Source organism: Tuber melanosporum (genome assembly GCF_000151645.1).
Source record: "Tuber melanosporum whole genome shotgun sequence assembly, scaffold_45, strain Mel28".
NCBI classification, from domain to species: domain Eukaryota; kingdom Fungi; phylum Ascomycota; class Pezizomycetes; order Pezizales; family Tuberaceae; genus Tuber; species Tuber melanosporum.
The window spans coordinates 284,020-303,048 of NW_003299090.1; the positions used below are offsets into that span (position 1 = coordinate 284,020).

General features: G+C 46.6%; 1 protein-coding gene; it reads left to right on the top strand.

Moving 5' to 3' along the window:
• The first annotated feature begins 15,305 nt into the window (after window positions 1–15,305).
• Window positions 15,306–17,970, top strand: GSTUM_00008338001 (uncharacterized protein). XM_002839994.2 has 6 exons: window positions 15,306–16,303; window positions 16,362–16,645; window positions 16,705–16,773; window positions 16,823–17,063; window positions 17,121–17,637; window positions 17,688–17,970. The coding sequence occupies exons 1-6, from the start codon at window positions 15,737–15,739 to the stop codon at window positions 17,921–17,923; spliced, it is 1,914 nt and encodes a 637-aa protein (XP_002840040.1). The 5' UTR covers window positions 15,306–15,736; the 3' UTR covers window positions 17,924–17,970.
• The last annotated feature ends 1,059 nt before the right edge of the window (window positions 17,971–19,029 follow it).

The following is a 19,029-nucleotide window of genomic DNA, read 5'->3' on the forward strand; positions in this document are numbered from 1 at the left end:
GCATTGTGAGCTGTCGTGATAGGCGTTTCGGGGAGTAGTATAATATATATTGTCCCCGGGAGCTCCCCGGGGGCTCCCTCATCGGTGTGTGATACGCATGCTGTCTGTTTTACGGCTCATGACGGCCTTCCTTTCCCATGGTCTCCTTGTTTCTTTCAACGGGTTTTGTTACTATATCAACACAGGTAGTATCAGTATTGGTTGTAATATATTAGTGATAGCCGCAACAGCTGAGAGATTTCTATTCAACTGTGCGAATGCAGGCGGCCATATTACACGTTCGCGCTTACCGCACCGGTATGATACAAGAATAGAAATTGTGCTAGGCGGATGGGGAACATGGAAGAGGGACGTTCAATAGGCGAAAGGCACTAGTTAGAGATTGTTTTTCAAAGATCGGAGTGCCAAAGATAGGTCTGGGTCACGGCAGCACAATAAAATTGCTCCCGTTTAATATGCGCTGTGACGAACAAGAACACGATACCAATACTGGTACAAGTGCTTGAGTCCTAGGCGACGAGGCCCAAAGGTCATCGGCTGTGGGTCAACAACCAAGATGATATTCGTTGAATGAATTTTGGGTGGCTTTGTTGGACTCTCCTCAGGCATCCACCCAGTTGAAGAATAGACCCAACTTTTATTCAACTCCTAGAAATTTCTTCGACCGACCACATTTAACAACTTCTCTTCCCCCACAAACCGGTGATCAGAAAATGGTACAATACTGAATCAACGGCAGCAGCAACTGCGGAGATACTACGCACTCTTTAATAAGTATTGTGCGTGGACAAAATTAACCGCGATTCAACAGAGGAAAATCTTCGGCGATGACAACCGCACTCACCCACCAATCCACTATCATGAAAACAAAAAAAAAATTAAAAGATGTAAATACATAGTAGAAATTAATATTTGGTATACCATCCATCAGCCTTAATCATTGCCTCTATTCTATCCACCATTGATCCAGCTAAAGTATCAAAAACCTTTGGGTCAAGAAGTTCCCAACAATGAGTGATGGCCTCTACTATTGCCTTCTTGACCACATTGACATCACCCTTCATAAGATATAGCTCAGGGTAGTGCTTGTGAAGCTTACCTTTCACCAGAGACCAAATATTTTCAATTGGATTGAGATCTGGTGAATAGGCAGGAATTTCTATCAGTGTAATTTCCTGTCCTCTGAGCCATCTCCTAAAAGGCAGGTGAGTCTTAGCATTGTCAATGATAAAAAATACCTCTTCTTCTCCAGCCCTTTCTCTGATATTCTCCCATATTCCTAGAAAGTCATAATGATCATAAACATCAATAATTGACTTCCCAGTAACTCCACCCCTAGCAGAAGAAGGATCAGGAAAAACAGGCAAAAAAAGACCATGAGTTTGACTATAAAAACAACCAGTCATCATCTGGCTAATCCCTCTCTCCCCTCTCCTAGCCTTAGGTTCAACACAATCCTTATTCCATTTTTCATATGGGTATCTGAAAACCTATTTTCTCCTCTTTCCTCCTCCCCTTTCCACAGCTACCTCATCCCCCCACATTGCCTTCCTTCTCCACATCTCCTTTGTCCAATGCCTATGAGCTAATGTCTATTCTAACCTCTCTTGAGCTAGATCCTTATCCAAATGAACTCTCTCTTGTGCCATCCACTTTCTAAGATGCTTTTTTTCAAGTCTTCTCCTTACTGTCCTACTAGAAACATTGGGAGCAACTTGCTCAGCAATGTCAGAATAGGTAGTATGGCGATTTTTAAGAGCTTCCTCCACCATAGCATCATCCTGTGACTTGGTAGTTTTAGGATGTCTTCCTCTACCCTTATTCTCCTTGCTCTCTTGATGTCCCTTTGCAATTGTGTCTCTGACAGTAGTGTAGGGGATATTAAGGTAGTGGGAAATTTGCTGATATCTCATCTGAGGCTCGTGTAACTCGAGAATCCTCCCCCTGGTAAACTCAGAGAGATGTGTGGAGGGAATAGGTTTTTTGGCATGACTGCGAAGAATAGGAGGCATAGTTTATTGAAAAAAAGAATTGAGCAGAATGGTTTCTTCTTGGTTGACTTAGAGCAATTCTTTTAGGTACTGTTAAGAGTGTGGGGTGATGAAGAGGGGTGGGTTGCCACCGATTGTTGAATCATGATTAATTTTGTCAATGCACAATACTATACTGTTTCCAATTATCGGTCTCAGCTCCCAACCTAATTTAGTTGTCACCCCTGGAGCCCAGAATACTGCACAGCGACATTCAACAGCGCCGTGTCGACAATGTTGGGGAACGACCTATACAAACTGAGGAATTCAGAAGTTGGTATGACCAAGTGGGGAAGGTGAAGGTGGTAGCGCAGTCTTCTTTTGCTATGGAGATCCAGGTGTCGGCAAGATATTTATCAGGTAACAAGGATTGCCTCTTGGTGGCGAAGAGAAAGAGAGCTAACAAGCCACGATTTTAGCTCATTGGTGGTACACAGGTTGTGCGATCAAATTAGAGGACAAAATACCGCTGTCACTTGCTCTTATTTTGATTTTGCGGGCTGGAAGGAGCAGTCGGCAGCGAGTATGCTGGGCTCCCTGCTGAAACAGGTTGTCAGCGAAATGGAAAGAGTTCCGGAGGAAATATCACGGGCCGTTAGAGAGCAACCAAGTGCCATTGGTGGACCCGGGCCACAACTTCCAGATATCGTCGAAATGCTACTGACCATCATGTCGTCACGTTGCACATTAATATGCATTGACGCCCTGGATGAATGTGCGGGAATGCATTGAGTCAAACTTCTTAATTCACTAAATTAAATCCTTTGGAAGACACCGCGACACACGGAATATTCCTCACTGGAAGGCCCCATATCCCGGCAGAGATCGAAAAGCGTCTTCCCGGACGAGCGGTAAGGGTTTCTATAAGCCCCAATAAAGATGATATCATCAGATATCTTCATACCAGACTAGATGAGGACGACACCTCAGATGCCATGGACGAGGAGATGTGGACCCCGATGGGGGAAATCATAACGGCTTCATGCCACTCTCACTTGCTGCTCAGAATGGACATGAGGAAGCGGTGAAAATAATACTACTCGATCTAGAAGAGATCTATCCCGACAACCCAGATTATCTCCACCAAACACCACTCATACTCATGGGTGCCACTTAGAATGGAGATGAGGGAGTAATAAAAATACTTCTCGAGGGTGTGGAGGTCAGCCCCGTCAAACAAAGTCGTCTCGGAGCAACACCAATATCGGGTGCCGCAGGGGGCGGACATGAGGGGATGGTGAAAATACTGCTCGGACAGGAAGAGGTCATTCCCAACGAGCCAGATACTTACCAGAGAACACAGCTCTCGCACTCTACTATGCCTGGACATGAGAGAGTGGTAACACTACCACAGGCTCACGGAGCGGTAACCACCAGAAAAGCATGAGGCCTAGGAGACACCTCCTCTTTAAATCACCACGGTCCGTCGAAACCAAGAAAAAGAAGCGAAGCCTTGTGGCGTTCACCGTCAACTTGTACATAGGTCAAAGGGTACATCTGCCTCTCTGTTCAAGAAAGGATAAGATTACAGAAAGCAATTCATTTCTCTCCTGGTTCTCCAGTCCAAACCCTTACCAGAGGGGATTTTTACCCTCACAAAACACAAGCATTAAACACCAATTCTCTCCCAGAACCATTCCCTAACACCACCAATCTACAACAATAAAAGACCAAACCACCAAAAACCACCAAAATGAAATCGAAAAACTTTCTCGTTATTATCCTCTCCTCAATCGTCTTCCTCCACCTCCTCAGTGTCTCTACCGCCTTCCCCACCATTGACCCATCCCTCTTCCACGACCCGCTCACACATGATCCAACTACCCCTCTACACACACACCCGCGCATCATCCCTCGTGGTGGCCAACTCAAGTGCACCACCACCGAAAAAATCACCAACTCTCGGCGACATCTACTCCGAGGCCAACTAAATCCAAGAGAGGAAATCCCCCCAGTGTACCCAGACCAGGAGACGATGTACGAGTACAACTTTCATGACCCGCAACAGTGCAAATCTGGCAGTCTGTGCAGGTAAGGGGTGCGCAGTCAAATGCACAGATTTAGCCTCGGTAGGGCAGATGGTGGCGGGGTATTGCGAAGATCAGGGGAGGGCAGTGGGGAGATGGATATTCCCGGCAGCCGAGGGGAGTGAATACGGGAGGGTGGGGGGTGCAGGGGTTCGTGGGGTGGCATCTTAGGCGCGAGCCTATTGATGGGGATTTCAGGTCGATGTGGGAGATAAATATTAGGGGAGGGATTTGGCGCTGGTCAGATATACGGCTGGAATTTCTGCCTTCCTTGCCTTGTTATTTTGGATTTTTCTTATAATATTTTATATCCCAAGGTGTTGCTCTATTGCTAGCTTTCTCTCTCTCTATAAACCTTTTATCCTAAAACTAAGAAATTCCCACCGCATGCCACCAACTTGAGAGCGCACTGGCTGCAAATTGGCCAGAAACCACAGTTTCCTTTCGAAAAGAGTCCCGAGCATACAGTCCTTGATCACTAACAATTTCGAAAATTTAGCTCAATTGGTGCCGAGCTCCTGAAGGTTGCCATCTTCATCCCATCCTAATTTCAATTAGATATAAACCGTTTTGTATACTACCCAGTTGAGCGAGTTTGCCTATTTCAGGATTAATATCTTCCTCGACACCCAATCAGATACTAAATTCTCAAGACAAGTCTTTCACAGAATCGCACTGTGAATTCAGATCAAGACCCGCATAGGATACTCCCAAACCGGGGTAGAGAATTTTTACATCAAACCCCATTACCAAACCGGGGGGGTTGTCCAAATTTTTCCACTGGGTGGCTTACTTTTATCATAGTAACTATGATGTGTCCCTCTACACAATCCCGCTTACAAAAAATCACTTATTATTGCCGTGGGAACGGTATCCCATGCCCTAAGAGCAAGAAACCATATACGCAAGGACAGGAAAGGGTAGGAAAACATCTGTACATCGTGATAACCTGATTTCTGCGAAACGGCACTGGTAAGCCAAGCCACCAAGCGTTGGTATTTTTGGGAAAACCACTCGTTCCGCATCATCCAATGACTTAGAACACAAACCCAGAACAAGTGCCTTACCCGCCAACAACCGCAACAACCTCACTAAACCTATCAAGATTTCCGGTCCATATATGACAACCAAGCCACCTTTTAGAACTCTACGCCACATCACCTGCGATATATCAGTTGGCTTCGATGCACCCAAAAGCACTTAAAAGCGCTCTAAGCACCGCTTCCAGCTACTTGAATCATGGTTCTTAACTTCATGAAATCTCACTCGACCATCAACCATGGACACACTGTTGTTTTTTATGAGGATTTCATTATGCTCTCAAAGGCTTCATTCAGACACTTTATTTTTCTTGTCAGACCTAGCTGTTTGTTGTTCTTGTTCTCCTTATTCTTTTCTCTTTTTTCCTCTTGTATGCTTCCCGACCGACCTTCGTCTACAGCTTTCTGGTCGAGGGTCCCATGCCGATCTTTGTACATAGCGACGCTATATCCTTTCTTGTATCTGAGACAACTCGATTATTACCAGAGAATCTACTACTATTCTTATTACCTTTTTATTCCGCATTTCCATAGACACACCAGCTCCTGGAAGGGGGACACGGCTCTGTGCGGTATACCGCAAATAAATAATTTTCCCCGTCACCAAGGACTATAACCAAAGTCCGCAGGATTTTTCACAGATTTGTTTTCCCAACATTTCCTCAGAATCGATTAGCAAGCGTAGTATTGAAAAAAGATTTACTTTGGCCTCCAGTTTTTTTATGTAAATAGTGCCCGAAGTAGGGTGCTAATCTCATCGCTCCATTTGCGTGTAGCACAAAGTCGGGACATCTTGCTGAGCAGGAAGGTATCATAAAGTGGGAAAGTAAAAATGTTTAAGGGGTTTACCGGCCTCATTGGGAGCTTGTAGAGATGAAAGTTAAGGTTCGCAGGTCAATTGAGAGTGAGAAAGTGGAATACCAACTAGCCCTTTAATCAAGACAATTGCGGAATCGCGACTTCTGGAGCCCAATTTCTTTTTCCCTGCGGCAGGTTCTGGAATGCCAATGCCAACTTGCTCATCACAAGATGGCAATAGTCTATTTAAGCGAATTTGCCTATGATTGTTATTATGTCCATGGGTCCATCTATTGCTCATTGGGAAAACAAAAGGCGGTAAATTGAGAAAGCAAAATATATAAAGTATAAAAAGGAGGCTCTATAACGAGGTATCTACTTAACCAAGGCACCGGTAATCACGATAAATGATGCGAGTTAACAAAGGGGGGGATCCCCCTTGTGCTTCTATGATACGTAGACAATGTAAGCATGAATCTATGGGCGGGCGTTCATGAAATAACATCAACAGGAGGCTTCTGGAGGGTTTATGAAACGGGGTAAATGATGGATCGGTAGAAATGACTGCCGTGGTCAAGCACAGCCGGACATGAAAAATGACTCCATAGTTGATTGGCAGAAAGGCCAGATAAGGGCGGGACAGGAGGTATTTGTCTCCCTGGATAGCAGCTCTGAAAATTAAAGGAGGTTCCACTCAGTACAGAGATTGAACGAAATGTAGAGAAGCGCCCCGGCAGTGACGGAGACTCACCGGAGCACAAGAAAAGCGAAGGAGCAATCCACCATCATCTCGACACAATCCATAACCACCTTGATAACTCTTTCCGGAACCCAGAGTTATTGGTGGACTACAGGACAGTAGAGAACTAAAAGCAATATAAACCAACGCCCCCCCGTTTGAAATAACAGCCATTATAAAGGAAGCCAAATCAAGATCAATAACCTATTCCAAACAAGATGGGATATGAAAGCAACCCATAACCTCACACCACTGAACCGCATACCTCAGAGCCATATGCCCAACAGGTGATTCAACAGGGACCATTGCCCATCGTGGCCTCCCCAGGCTCCCGAGCTTTTGTTAGCTTCAACTCTCCCCAAACAGCAGCAAATCCCAACGGTGTCCGATCAACCTTACCTACGCGGTTGGGGTCGACATCTTCCTGTTCCTGCAGTAGCTTCACCGCTCTTCCAAGGCCCCTTCATGTGGTCTACGGGAGTGATGTACTGTGTTTTCATCAAGCCTATATGACCCAATAACTTCACCTTCCAGCGGTAACCTTACCACCCTTCGTGTACCTCTACAATTGCACACCCTAGCGGCGCTCGGTCACTCACATCTGGGCGACCAGGAAACACACATCTCTGCACCCAAGTAGCAGTTTCGCCACTCCTTCAGCAGCATACCGGAGTGAGGTTGGTTCCTGTTGTCAGGGAAACTTAGATTGACATCTTCACATTCCGGTAGAAACCCCACCACACCTTCATGCCCTTCGCCGAAGCATATCAGAGTGGATTTTGGTCCTCGTTACCCGAGTGATTGGGGTAGACATCTCGGTGTTCCAGAAGTAGCTTCGCCAATGCCTCATTTCCAAACCCCCGCAGCACACCTGAATGGATTGCCAAGCGGAGATCTGGGCAATTGGGGGCGACAATGTGGTTCCAGTAAAGATCTTAGGACTTCTTCATGTTCCCGGAAAGCAACTCACAGCGATGGCATTCCGATACCGGATATGTGGTTTCCATACTGTCCCAATATCTCCAGCACAATTGGCATCCCGTTATTAGAGAACCCCGCTTCGCGTGGGCTACCCAACGTCCCGAGAAATATCTGAGAAATGGCATGTTCCAGCTGTCTGGAACGAGATGGGCCGAGAGATTCCCAAACCAGTGTAGGCTTAAATAGATTAAGAATGATTCCTCCATTGTAAAGCGAGAAGTAATAAATAGGCATTGCTAAGTGGAAGGGTACTAAACACTTGGAGAGTAAAGCAAACTCGTCGCACAGTCGATGATTCCCCATCCACCTTGACCAGGCCCCGAAAACAGATCAGCAATGTACTTATCAGAGGGGCATTATCAGTATTGAAATCTGCTGAACCTATCCTCACTGCTAGCGCGTGACAAAGCTCGTCCACTTGTAACGGACGTTCCGAATGACAGACCCATGGTGGGTTTTGTCTATTCCCCCTCCTGAGTCATTATTCGTTCCAATTTTGCATCGTATGCACCTCCCTCCCATCCCTAACTCACCACCCATTGATTTTAATCCCTTTCCCCCGAGCGGCGGTAGTTTCTCGCAGGATTCCATCGAAATGGAGGTAAACCAGTAGAATGCAAAATTCAACCAGAGCAGAAATGTGATTTCAGGTAGCTTTCTCATTGCCCTCTCCTCCATATACGCTTCCGAGCTCGTTTCAGGAGTGCTCCTCATAGTATCTACCTCCAATGCGCCGCTCACAATCTCTATAGTTGGCCATTCCCGAGCCCATCGCGTGGATATCTGAGGACACCTTCTTCCGTAGGCTATATAAATACGTACAAAAATTGCTGCGCCACCAGGTTTCTCCTCAACCTATCACCGGACAATGGGATCTTTCGGTCATAGATATGCGAATATTTGCTGAGTTCTGCGGAATATTTCCTCGCGAATCAAGGAAATACCATGCGATGCTCCATCCCGCATCCATCAAGAGCGCCAACAAATAAACGTGATAGTCCAGAACACCTTCATAATTCCAGAAATGTGTAGCCCTGGTCCCTAAGTAGCTTTTTTTTTTTTTCTTTCGCCCCCCCCCCCCGCATGATATCCAAACCCCTAGGTTATTGCTTCCGGGATCGGTTCAAATCTCCCAGCTATCTACTTTAGTAGAGAGTCTATTACATTGATTAGCGACTAATACTTCTTCCAGGCAGCAAAGCTAGGGTAAGAAAAGACAACGGCAGTACGAGTATCACCCCACGACCCGGTCACATAACTCATGAATGGCTAGTGAGCTGAGGCAACAACTTGTCAGAAATACCACCATTCGCTTCCTTCTCAAAAACAATTTATATTACTTGACGTTGCTCTTTCCCACCTGTATTCCAATGGCATAATAAGTGCGCATAACCGGATTCATCTTTCTCACTACCACCATATCAGATCCTAAACTCCTCGGTTCCCAGCAGCAATGCCCCCACCACGCTGTCCACATGCTAGGACCCAGATGTCTTGATACCGCACCCGTGGGACTAAGGGAGACAGCCACGCATGCATTTTAGGTTCATCATTGAGAACCGTACCATTGATACTAGTAGACACGTGGAAAGAACAATCGAGATTAAAGGAGCTATTACTGTCGGTTAAAATCCGAGATAGTTCCTGCTTTTCGCTACCCGGAACATTGTGGAGATACTGGCGAAGAAAGAGAAAGAAAAAAGTAGTGACCGATAAAATTCCCGCAGTCGAGTACTGTACTGTACTTGTAATCACTCTGACTGAGCGTGGGTTGGTCGCACAGCCTCATGGATACTTGAGGCTGACCAATTCCTCCCAAAACTGATGAGCTTGTTGAAACATATAACTCGAGCCATTGATTCATATCCGTTTCGCTCCTTGCCTTCTCGTTTTCCTGTTATCTCATCGCCCATCACTAAGAACATCCGTTACACTTCTGATACCGACTATAAATAGCCTATATCATGTGGAGGAAAAGCTTTTCCAGTCGTCATTCTTATCGTTCACCTATCACAGAATAAACGCTGGCTCTTTTCCCCATCTCGTTTGGTTGTATTATCATCAGTCTTTAACTTACATCTATACATCCGCGTTCTTTCGTCACGTCTCCATAGTCAATCAAATTGCCTTTATTCCCATCGCGCAGACCAAGAGAACTGATTATATCATGGTATCATAACTGCAGCCACCGAATCGAGTGGGTCAGATGCTCCCCTCCATTCCCGGCTCGGGTACCCCCCGAAACACAGCTCCATACAAGCAGCAGAGTATTAGTGTTGCGCTAACTCAACAGAGCTCAAGATTTTGTCTTGGAATTGATCAGCAGGAGCTACAATATTCCGAGAAACTACTTGAACGGATAAATTTGTATGCCGGTATGTAGGTTGAGCGTAGTTGCGTTTTCTTCCCGCGAGACACCAACCAAGGGACATGCGGGCCATTATGTTAGCCGTGTACCAATTCGTGTTTATCTTACTCGAGTATCTCAATCAGGCGAGATCGGAGATAAGATCAGATTATTTTAGCAAAGGGGGGATACAACAAAAATTTAATAATATTATTAATAATATAATAAAAATATCCTAATTAACGAAGGCCCTGTTTGGCATGTACAGTACAGTACCGATAAAGATATACCACCATAAATGTTGAAAATAGCATATGTCACTTTCATGCTATAAAAGTGACGCGCCGAACGTGTCCTAAATATTTACTAAAAACTCACCAACCCTAAGAACTACTTTTCCCAAGGCAACACGATATTACGATACCTCCCCCCACAGCTTGTTTAGATAAGATGCCGTATAATCTCATGAGATCCACTATCATACACCCGCCACCCCAGGATAGGTTTTACCACAGTTTGACAAGTTAACAGAATTGCAAATGCCACTTCATAAGATCCAACACGTGTCGGGTGCCGACCTTATAACCATGCCAGGAAAACACTGATCCTTCTCAAGAGCTTTCGACTATGCATACGAATCCGGAGATTACAATTGCTGACGGAGATAGTGGATCTCCCGAATTTTGCAGCAAGCACCGACTCGTACACGGCTAACAAAAAGGTCAGAATGTCCCTTGAGGCTCAGAAAACAATGAGGAAAGCTCCGACCAAAATCCAAATAACACCCATGGAAAACCTCCAATCGTCCAACAGCAGGTCTCACTCCAAGTTCCTAATTATCAAGCTTTGAGAGATTCTATTCCCTCCTTGTCCCTAGCACAATCCTCCGATAAGGTGTAAGTTACCAGTAGCTTGGACTCAGCCACATGGGACGTTCCCCCCCCCCCGTAATTCGCGGGGGACGTGGGGGGAAATGGCTCTAAATTTGGTCCCGGTGAAAAATAAAAAATGAAAAGAATAACAAGAGTAAAATAAGCTCAGAACGTTTCGGTAAATTCCGCTTCAAAGCATTTTCCGGACAAGATATACTGGAAACCGAAGGTAAATTATTCTACTCAATCATTGTGGCTTTGCCTACGGTACCCCCTCTGCTAGCATGTAATAAATAGATAATTCGAGTGTAGCTGTTGATAAAGTGGGTTGTTATCATAGACTCATCCAGTTGCATAATGCAGGCGCCAACCGGAACAAATTAGTGGTCCCGGAAAGTGGAGAAACCAACCGATCCCTAAATACCCTGGAGCCTCCGGTTCACCGACCCATTCTACCATCAATCCCCAGTTGTGCCCATATATAACCTAGAAGATATTATGTTGGACTCAAGGGACAAAAAAGAAAAGAGGAAAAAAGGCCCTAATTGCCCCTGTCAGGTGTCAGACACCTGCCGCTCCATTGATCTATGATTTTAATTTCTGGAAATATGAACCGGAAAGACAGTGATCTTTGAAGGTGGTGAGGCACTTTGTGTGGAGATGGCCTGCTTGCGAAATGTAAACAGGTAAAAATAGGGCGGGTCGCACATTTTTAGAGTTGAGATATTGCACTAGTCCCAATTTATGAAATTATGTCACTTTTTTCTTTTTTTCCTTTTTGGAGCGGTTTTTAGAGTTTTGTGAGTTTCATGGCCCCGACAAGAGGCAAGAATTGCTAGTGGGATTGTAGAGAGTAGGGAAAGAGTGCCGGGAGTTTGCTTAATAATAAAACTGAACATGGGTTGCGTGTGCAAGCTTTATCGGGATTAAAATCATCGGTTCCGCTGGTGACCCCTGGCTGCTGGGCTTGTTAGTAAGTAGCGCACCATAGAGGTAGAGTCACATCCCGATTGATATTCCGTGATGCATCTCTCATGTCTCAATAGTTAAAACAAATGATCCGTCTAGTCCATCGACGCGAAAGCGTAAAAGATTAGTAGAAAACCTAAATGCCCCCTCCCCTCCCCTTCCGGCCATTGCCCTAGGATCTTTGTGATTGCTCGACACGCAAATTTGTGCGAGCCGAATCTCCCCTCGATCCCGAAACAGCTGACACTATGCATGGTTGAACACTACTCTAGTAGGCTACCAGCAATGGGCATGAAGGGATCGTGTGGGTGCTCCGGGAACAGAGTGATGCCAATCCCGAAAGAGTTGATACCTTGTAAGTGGAGCAAACACTGCTCCTAGCATGCCCAAGAATCGGCTCTGGGGATTTGTCAGGATACTGCTGGACTGGACCGACAGCTATCCTAATATAGGTAACACCAGGTATGACCAGACACCGCTCTGGCGGTCCGCTGGAGACGGGCATGAGTGCATCGCGAGTGCTATGTGAACTCTGTAAACCAAAAAAAACCTTTGTATGGAAGAACTGAATTAACTCTAACTAACCTCAAGCCTTTATGCGCCGGAGCAAACGCCTCATAAAAAAAAATAGCAGTATTAGTGAGAGCGAACAGCGGCGCCGACAGTTAAAACCATCTATATGTACGTCTCAGAGGCTTGCCGAACGAATCCTGACCCATGATTAGTGACACCCGTGTATCCAAGAAGGAATCCCCAACAAATTAAAGGACTCAAGGCCATCACAAATTCATGCTTCGCCTCATCTTAAACAGTGGCATTCCCGCATTGTCGCCCTTGGACTCCGAGACCTTATCAGGCCGATATTGATATATATAGACTGCTGCGTAGGCCGAATTGTTGGCGCTGTCTCTGGGCCCTTTATATGTATAATACCCTTCATTTAAAGCATAGACACCGAACAGTGCAACCACCTGGTCGAGTTTTTTGTTTTTAGTTTCCTTAGTGCCTTTAGCCAAGTTTGCAAAGCAAGTGTTTATCGCCGCAACGGATGTCTTTTGCCCCTCAACATCCCCCTTTAGCGTTCCTACATCCGCCTTTAACGCTGTGACGTTCTGGTAACCTATTAGCTTCATTACGGGTCAAACAAAGGCTATTAATGATGTCTTACCTATTCAAACCTAAAAAAAAACGTTCGTCGCTGACATAAGGTCCAACGGGCTTAGTTGGACGACGTAGATTGTGCTTGTTGCAGGCTCCCTAAATCTTGTAGTAAATACAAAACATAGGTTAGTCAAGTACTGGGGTTGATAGATTGCTTGGGCATCGGTAATAAACCCACGATAAATTCCTCTAGCAGGGTAACAAAAAAAAAAAACCGGCTCTACTATACGTTGGGAGTTACCATTGTTCCGTCAACGTCGCACACATCTTTGGTCGGACTGAAGATGTTTAGGTTTGAACAGCTAAATGAATGTCAGTGTGGGTGCACTCACCTACACCATCTCCAATGGAACAATAGGTATTCTTTGTGTTGCCCTATATATCATACCTTGACGAATTCGGTTTTTTGCCGGCCAAATACAGGATGATACTCACTCTACCTGCATTGTGTTTCCCGAATTCGCGTTTTCTTCTTAGAAACTTCACCAAAGTTAATCAACTATAGCCATTCCAATCCAAGATCTTACTACCACACCTATCTATCTAACTATTCCATAGTTCCCAAAATTCGGAACTCATCAATGACCTATCTAATCTTCCTTCGCTTTCACCTTGCTCTTATCCCTTCGAATCTTTAAAACAACCTTCAAAATAGCCCTCTTAAAGGCCACCCTCTTAGACTTTTCCTTCTTTTCCCTCTTCAACCTCTCGGGGTCATCAGGGTCTCCGACGGGGAGGCGGTCAGGCATGTCCATGAGGATGTCGTCAAAGCTCACGAACGGTTGTGCGCCTCTATTTGCCGGTCGATCCCGATTGCGAGGGTGCTCCGCACCGCTATTGGCCGGTCGATCCTGATTGCGAGGGTGCTCCGCACCACTCCTATGAGGGTTTGATTCAGACGGGTTTGAGCCAGACATCGGTAACTGAATAAATGGATAGCTTTCTTTGTTGGATTTTCTAGCTTGTGGGGGTGTTATTGTATGAGAGCGCCGTTCGAGATTGTCTGCTTTCCTGTGGCGGTGATGTCGATTAGGTGATTAGGTTGGGTGAGGTGTTGGGGTTATATATTGTAGGAGTACGTAGATATTGAGACTGGAAGAAAGTACCAGGTCAAAAGATTTGTTTCAAGATTCTCGAGGATGCGATCTCAAGTATCAATATCTTATTTCCCACATGATTGATTGTCACATTGAGAAGCCACGAGGGATATCTGTAGATGATTCAAGTTGGCTCTCGATTATTTGGAATGCATTTGTCCATTTGGTGCAGGACCCATACCGTATCCTCCCTGAAAGTCCGGTTGGCCCATCTCGCCTTCACCGGCTCTTCCAATGAGAAGGGCTAGAGTAGGACTACTCTATTTTTGAAAAGAGAGACCATCAATCGCCATACAGGTTGGCATTCCGCACATATACCTTCTCTTCTCAACTCCACAACCGGTGTTGCAAACACACAGTGTCACTCGGAAATAACACGCGTTTGAAATGTTTGCGGCGGGATTCCTGGAGCCGCAGGATAGTTCTCTAGCGCTTACCTGGCGTGGATGTCTCTCCCAGGAAGACTACTGCGGAGATCCAAGATACCTCGGAGAGAGTTCCAGTTGATAATAACACTTGTACGAGGCCATTTTATTCACTTAGCCACAACCTTGGCGGTGGCCCTTTTTTTCAGCCTAATTTCAACTAAACGATCAGTGATCGAGGTGGAGGTTCTCGTACTGGCGTCCCTTCCTTCGATGGCGGGTTGAAATGGTGGGAAAACTGTTGTTTCGTGCCCTTACATACTCGAGTACAGTAGGGTGCTGGACTGGTACTGTACTGTACAAGTACTGTACAGTACTCAGTGTATCCCATTCTGGGCGATGTATTTTCTATCAATGTCATTGTTTTTTGCTCCGGGTAGCGAAGTCTAACACCCGAGTCGGCACTCATGCTAAGGTTATTTTGCTTTTACGGGGCTACCGAGCGCAGAGTATGGTATGTATCCCGACCAAACAGATTGCGTCGCTCTCTTTTCGGGCTCTAAGCACACGGCATCGTTTACCTCCCATACGTGTACACGTGACGGCGATTATAATGTCTGATACCCTGACCACAACACGATTGGTGGTAGTGCGCTGTTATTGAATGACTGGCTCGGTAAGCATGATAATTCATGACAAGAATGACTGAAGGCAACAGTCCATCATACCCGCAAAGGTGGGGTAGTCTAACGGGGAGAAGATGAGATCAGGCGGCAGCGAGGGATCCGGACAGCGGACGGTCTCCACGAGACCGATAATACTTGCAGCATCGCGACAACAATAATGGATCCGCAGAGACTCGCACCTTTACCGTGTTATGGAAGCTCCCGTTTCCTCCAAACACCACTTGTATGACACAAGTAAGAGTACGAGTCAGTACTCGTATGAGATACTAATGAGATACTAGCACTTTCCTCCCACCTCAAGCCCCCAATAAACAAGCATCCACTTTTAAATACAGGTAGGATACCAATGGTGCACCGTAATTCGCCCCAAGGTGAGTCACAACCCCTGCAACCTGGTTGTCTTGTATTACTTGAGGAGCCTCTTTTTTCGGCAGGGATCAGCCCATGGGGAAAGCGGTCAACGCCCAGCGCCAACACCCCTCCATAGCTCCCTCAACACCTACCCACCCTCCTCCACTCGACACTCAAAATCCCCATTCCCTTCCACCATCTAACGACGACGACAACAGCGGGTCGGGGAATCTCGCGGCAAGTTACATTTTTCGCCAGGGGTGAAGGACCATCATGGAGCCCCACCGACAGTACAGTCCTATTGAAACTGCTCTCCTATGCCACGAACCTATCGTTAGCTCCGTCCTTGCTTATCTCGCTGTTCACGAAGTGGTGATTCTAGCGAGCACTTGCCATCCGCTCCGCTCTTTCCTGTTCTCTCACTCCGGTTACTGGCGCGAAACGAATCTGTGTCCATGCCCACCCGAGCTGGCTCTCAACCCGAGAGTTATGAGATGGGATGGGCCAACTGAGCAATTGGACCACTGGCGTCACAAGTTACTCTCGGTCTACAAAGCACCTTACAATCGACCCGATGACTACGAGCTTCTCACCATTTTTCTCCGAACCCTCTTCGTTCGGAACCTGGTGCCTACCATTCAAATTACCAAGCTTGTCTTCGACGGGTTGCCCATTAAGAGGGACATTTTTTTTGAGATCACCGACAGGTTGTCTCCTTGCTTACGGGAGTTGAGTGTCAGGGCCTGTGCTGAGCTGGAGATGTCTGATTTTATCAAGTTGTTGGATTTTCAAGAGCCCGCGCGACAGAGTCATTTTCCGCCTAATCTTAAGAAGCTCTCTGTACGTTAAATGCTGTCCGGGAATCTTTGTCGGATCGGGGATTGCTAATGGGATGCAGTGTTTTGGCACCGTGGTGTACGATGAACCCTACGAGATTCGGACCATGAGTTTAAGCCATCACACCAGGAAGTCGTTGCAATTGTCGCTTTCTCATTTCCGCACACTCTTGATTGCTCGGTCTCTCGAATGTGATATCGGCCCATGCTTGCAGTGTGAAGAGAGGAAATTGGGGCTGCGCGGTGGTGACGTCTGCGCCAATTGCGGTAAGGCTGACAACATTGTGCGCTGCATTAGTTGTGAGCACATGGACAATTTAGGGAAGAGATGCGCTAGTTGCCGGAGGTGTGCACAGACATCCACATATTTGGGCGACCCGACATTTACTGATGGAATGTTCTTAGGGGCTTTTGTTCACCATGCCGTGATAAAGTTATGGAACGGTTGCCCGACCAACCCTCTTTTTGCAAGGAGTATGGGGTACCCAATTCGCAGTGAAACTCTGAACTGACAACGACTCAGGTGCATCGAACATGTCTCCTCATTCCCCGGTTGTGTCAAGTGCAATCGGTCAATGCCTCCATCGACGGATTACCCCTTGGGTAAAGACTACGGTATAACCGGATCCACGCAGGACGTTTGCGGGCTCTGCCATAAATGGATGTGTATGGCGTGTATCGCGGGCGAATATCCAAACGAGGAGGGGGATAGCAAGCGATGGACAATTCGTCAATGCACAAACTGCTTCAACAACATATGCAAGGTTGTTCGAGATTCCACAATCACCCCAAACAAACTGTCGATATTAACAGGAATACAGGAATGTGGCGAAAAGTATAGCGAGGAAGACTATGAGAAAGTTCTCAACTTACCCGCCGTCAGGGAAGCAATTTCCCTATGCACAATCTACCGAGATGTTACCGAAGCTCTAGGCGCAACTCCACCTCCTGATGCGACAATCTCAGTCCCTGGAGGGAAGAATTGTACTGTTAGCTCAGAATCTGTTAGGGTCATGGCTCGCGATAGATTCAAGCAGGTCGGCCCACCAGCAATATATAACCTAGTTATACAACGCGCAGAAACTTGGAAGCCACTTTTGCCCCCGTGCGAGGAATGCGAGCAGTGGTGGTGCTGGGAGTGCCGTCTTCGGTGCACTTGCCCTGAAGCGGAAACAGACACAGAGCTCCCGAACGGGAATGCCGAGTCTTCCAACAGCGCCGATAAGACACCCGAAACCGTTGACTGGAGCGAAATGGATTCTGAGAGTGTCGATGGCATGGACCAAGATTCTAACGAGTCCATCGATCAGAGACAGTATCCATGCTTGGTCCATAATAGTAACCCCACCCATCCTCCTCCTATCTCATCTGCTAACACTGAACTCTAGAAGCCCTCGACAACATCCACCCCGCCATTGAAGAGTTTTGCTGGTCCTGCGGCCTCTGGCCACGCGAGTACACGGATGAGCAAGATGAGCGACCGGAGCACACCACCAGCGCTGCTCCAAGTCCAGCCACTGACGGCCGTACAAACACTGGAGAAGACGAAGACATGGACTCCAGCGATGAATGGGAGTGGTACTCCCATCGTTCGCACGCTTCCGTCGCGAGTTGGGACCAGTAACAGGTTTTTAAAATAAAAAAATGAAAATGAAAATGAAGACGAAAAAATTCCGTTTACCTCCGTAGAGCTTTGGCTATTGTCCTTTTATATATATACACCCCTTTGTCTTTCTTTTGGTGGGGCTGGTCGATTGGTTAGACGTGGTTATCCTGTGTGTCACTCATCACAGAAAGCAACCGAGTCCCATCGAGTCCAATCCCGCTCAGCTCGAGGTGATATGGAGTATGTAAAATAAATTCCTCATGTTCCCCTTATCTGTTTTCCCCCTGCCGTCACTCACCAGAATTCACCCCCCCCTCCCGTTCGGATCATAACACGTCATTCAGACATTTCTTGCAGAACTCATGGGAGGATGAGAACATCGCCAAGATAACCCGAATCTCCCACCCTCGCAAGTCCCGGTTTGTAAAGGCTCGAGTATTGTTCGCGTATGGGTACAGACTATCGTAAAGTGTAATGCCGGGCCACGAAGCCCACCCCATCGCATGGAACAGAATAGCTGTTTCTGGAATCGCTATTGTGGCATAGTATTCACCGTGGCAGCCCACCCTATGTCGTACTAATAATAATAATAATAATAATTTCCCATTGCACCTTGTCCAAGATCTCCCAATAATTCCCCCCCTCCCCCCAAGGGGAGAAACCAAACATGACTTCGATATGTAGTGCGTAGGTGGTAGAGCCAACAAAACGTTCATACCCCTGAGCACATTACACTCCAATCAAATCCATAATACGATCAAGGAATTGAAAGAGTTCGAGTGATGATGCATGATCTCATTGAAATCTCGGGCTTATGGCAGCTGCTGCTGTTGCGTGTTGAATTCTGCCCCCTTCCCCCCCCGATTTAGGTAATGATACCCACGAGGTCTCTTTCGCTGAAATGTTTTTTTTCTTTCGTGCTATCTGTGACGCTGGAGTTTGTATGTATCCACATGAGGGATGGGCTGGTTGAATTCGCTGCTGTTACCACTTCTGGAGGTGGAAGCGCTGTCGCAGTGAGATGCAACGCTTGATTGAGCTCTCTGTGGGGGTGAGGCGTCGTATTTTTCCCGGCGGCAGATTTGTGGCTCGGTGCGATGGTTTGTTTCCGGGTGTGGGCTGGA

What these genes read in the sequence shown, in the direction of transcription:
- GSTUM_00008338001 (XM_002839994.2), top strand. Translation starts at nt 15,737, where the DNA reads ATGGAGCCCCACCGACAGTACAGTCCTATTGAAACTGCTCTCCTATGC. An exon ending in CTAATCTTAAGAAGCTCTCT is followed by an intron (nt 16,304 to 16,361) that starts GTACGTTAAATG and finishes AATGGGATGCAG; the next exon opens with TGTTTTGGCACCGTGGTGTA. An exon ending in AGATGCGCTAGTTGCCGGAG is followed by an intron (nt 16,646 to 16,704) that starts GTGTGCACAGAC and finishes GAATGTTCTTAG; the next exon opens with GGGCTTTTGTTCACCATGCC.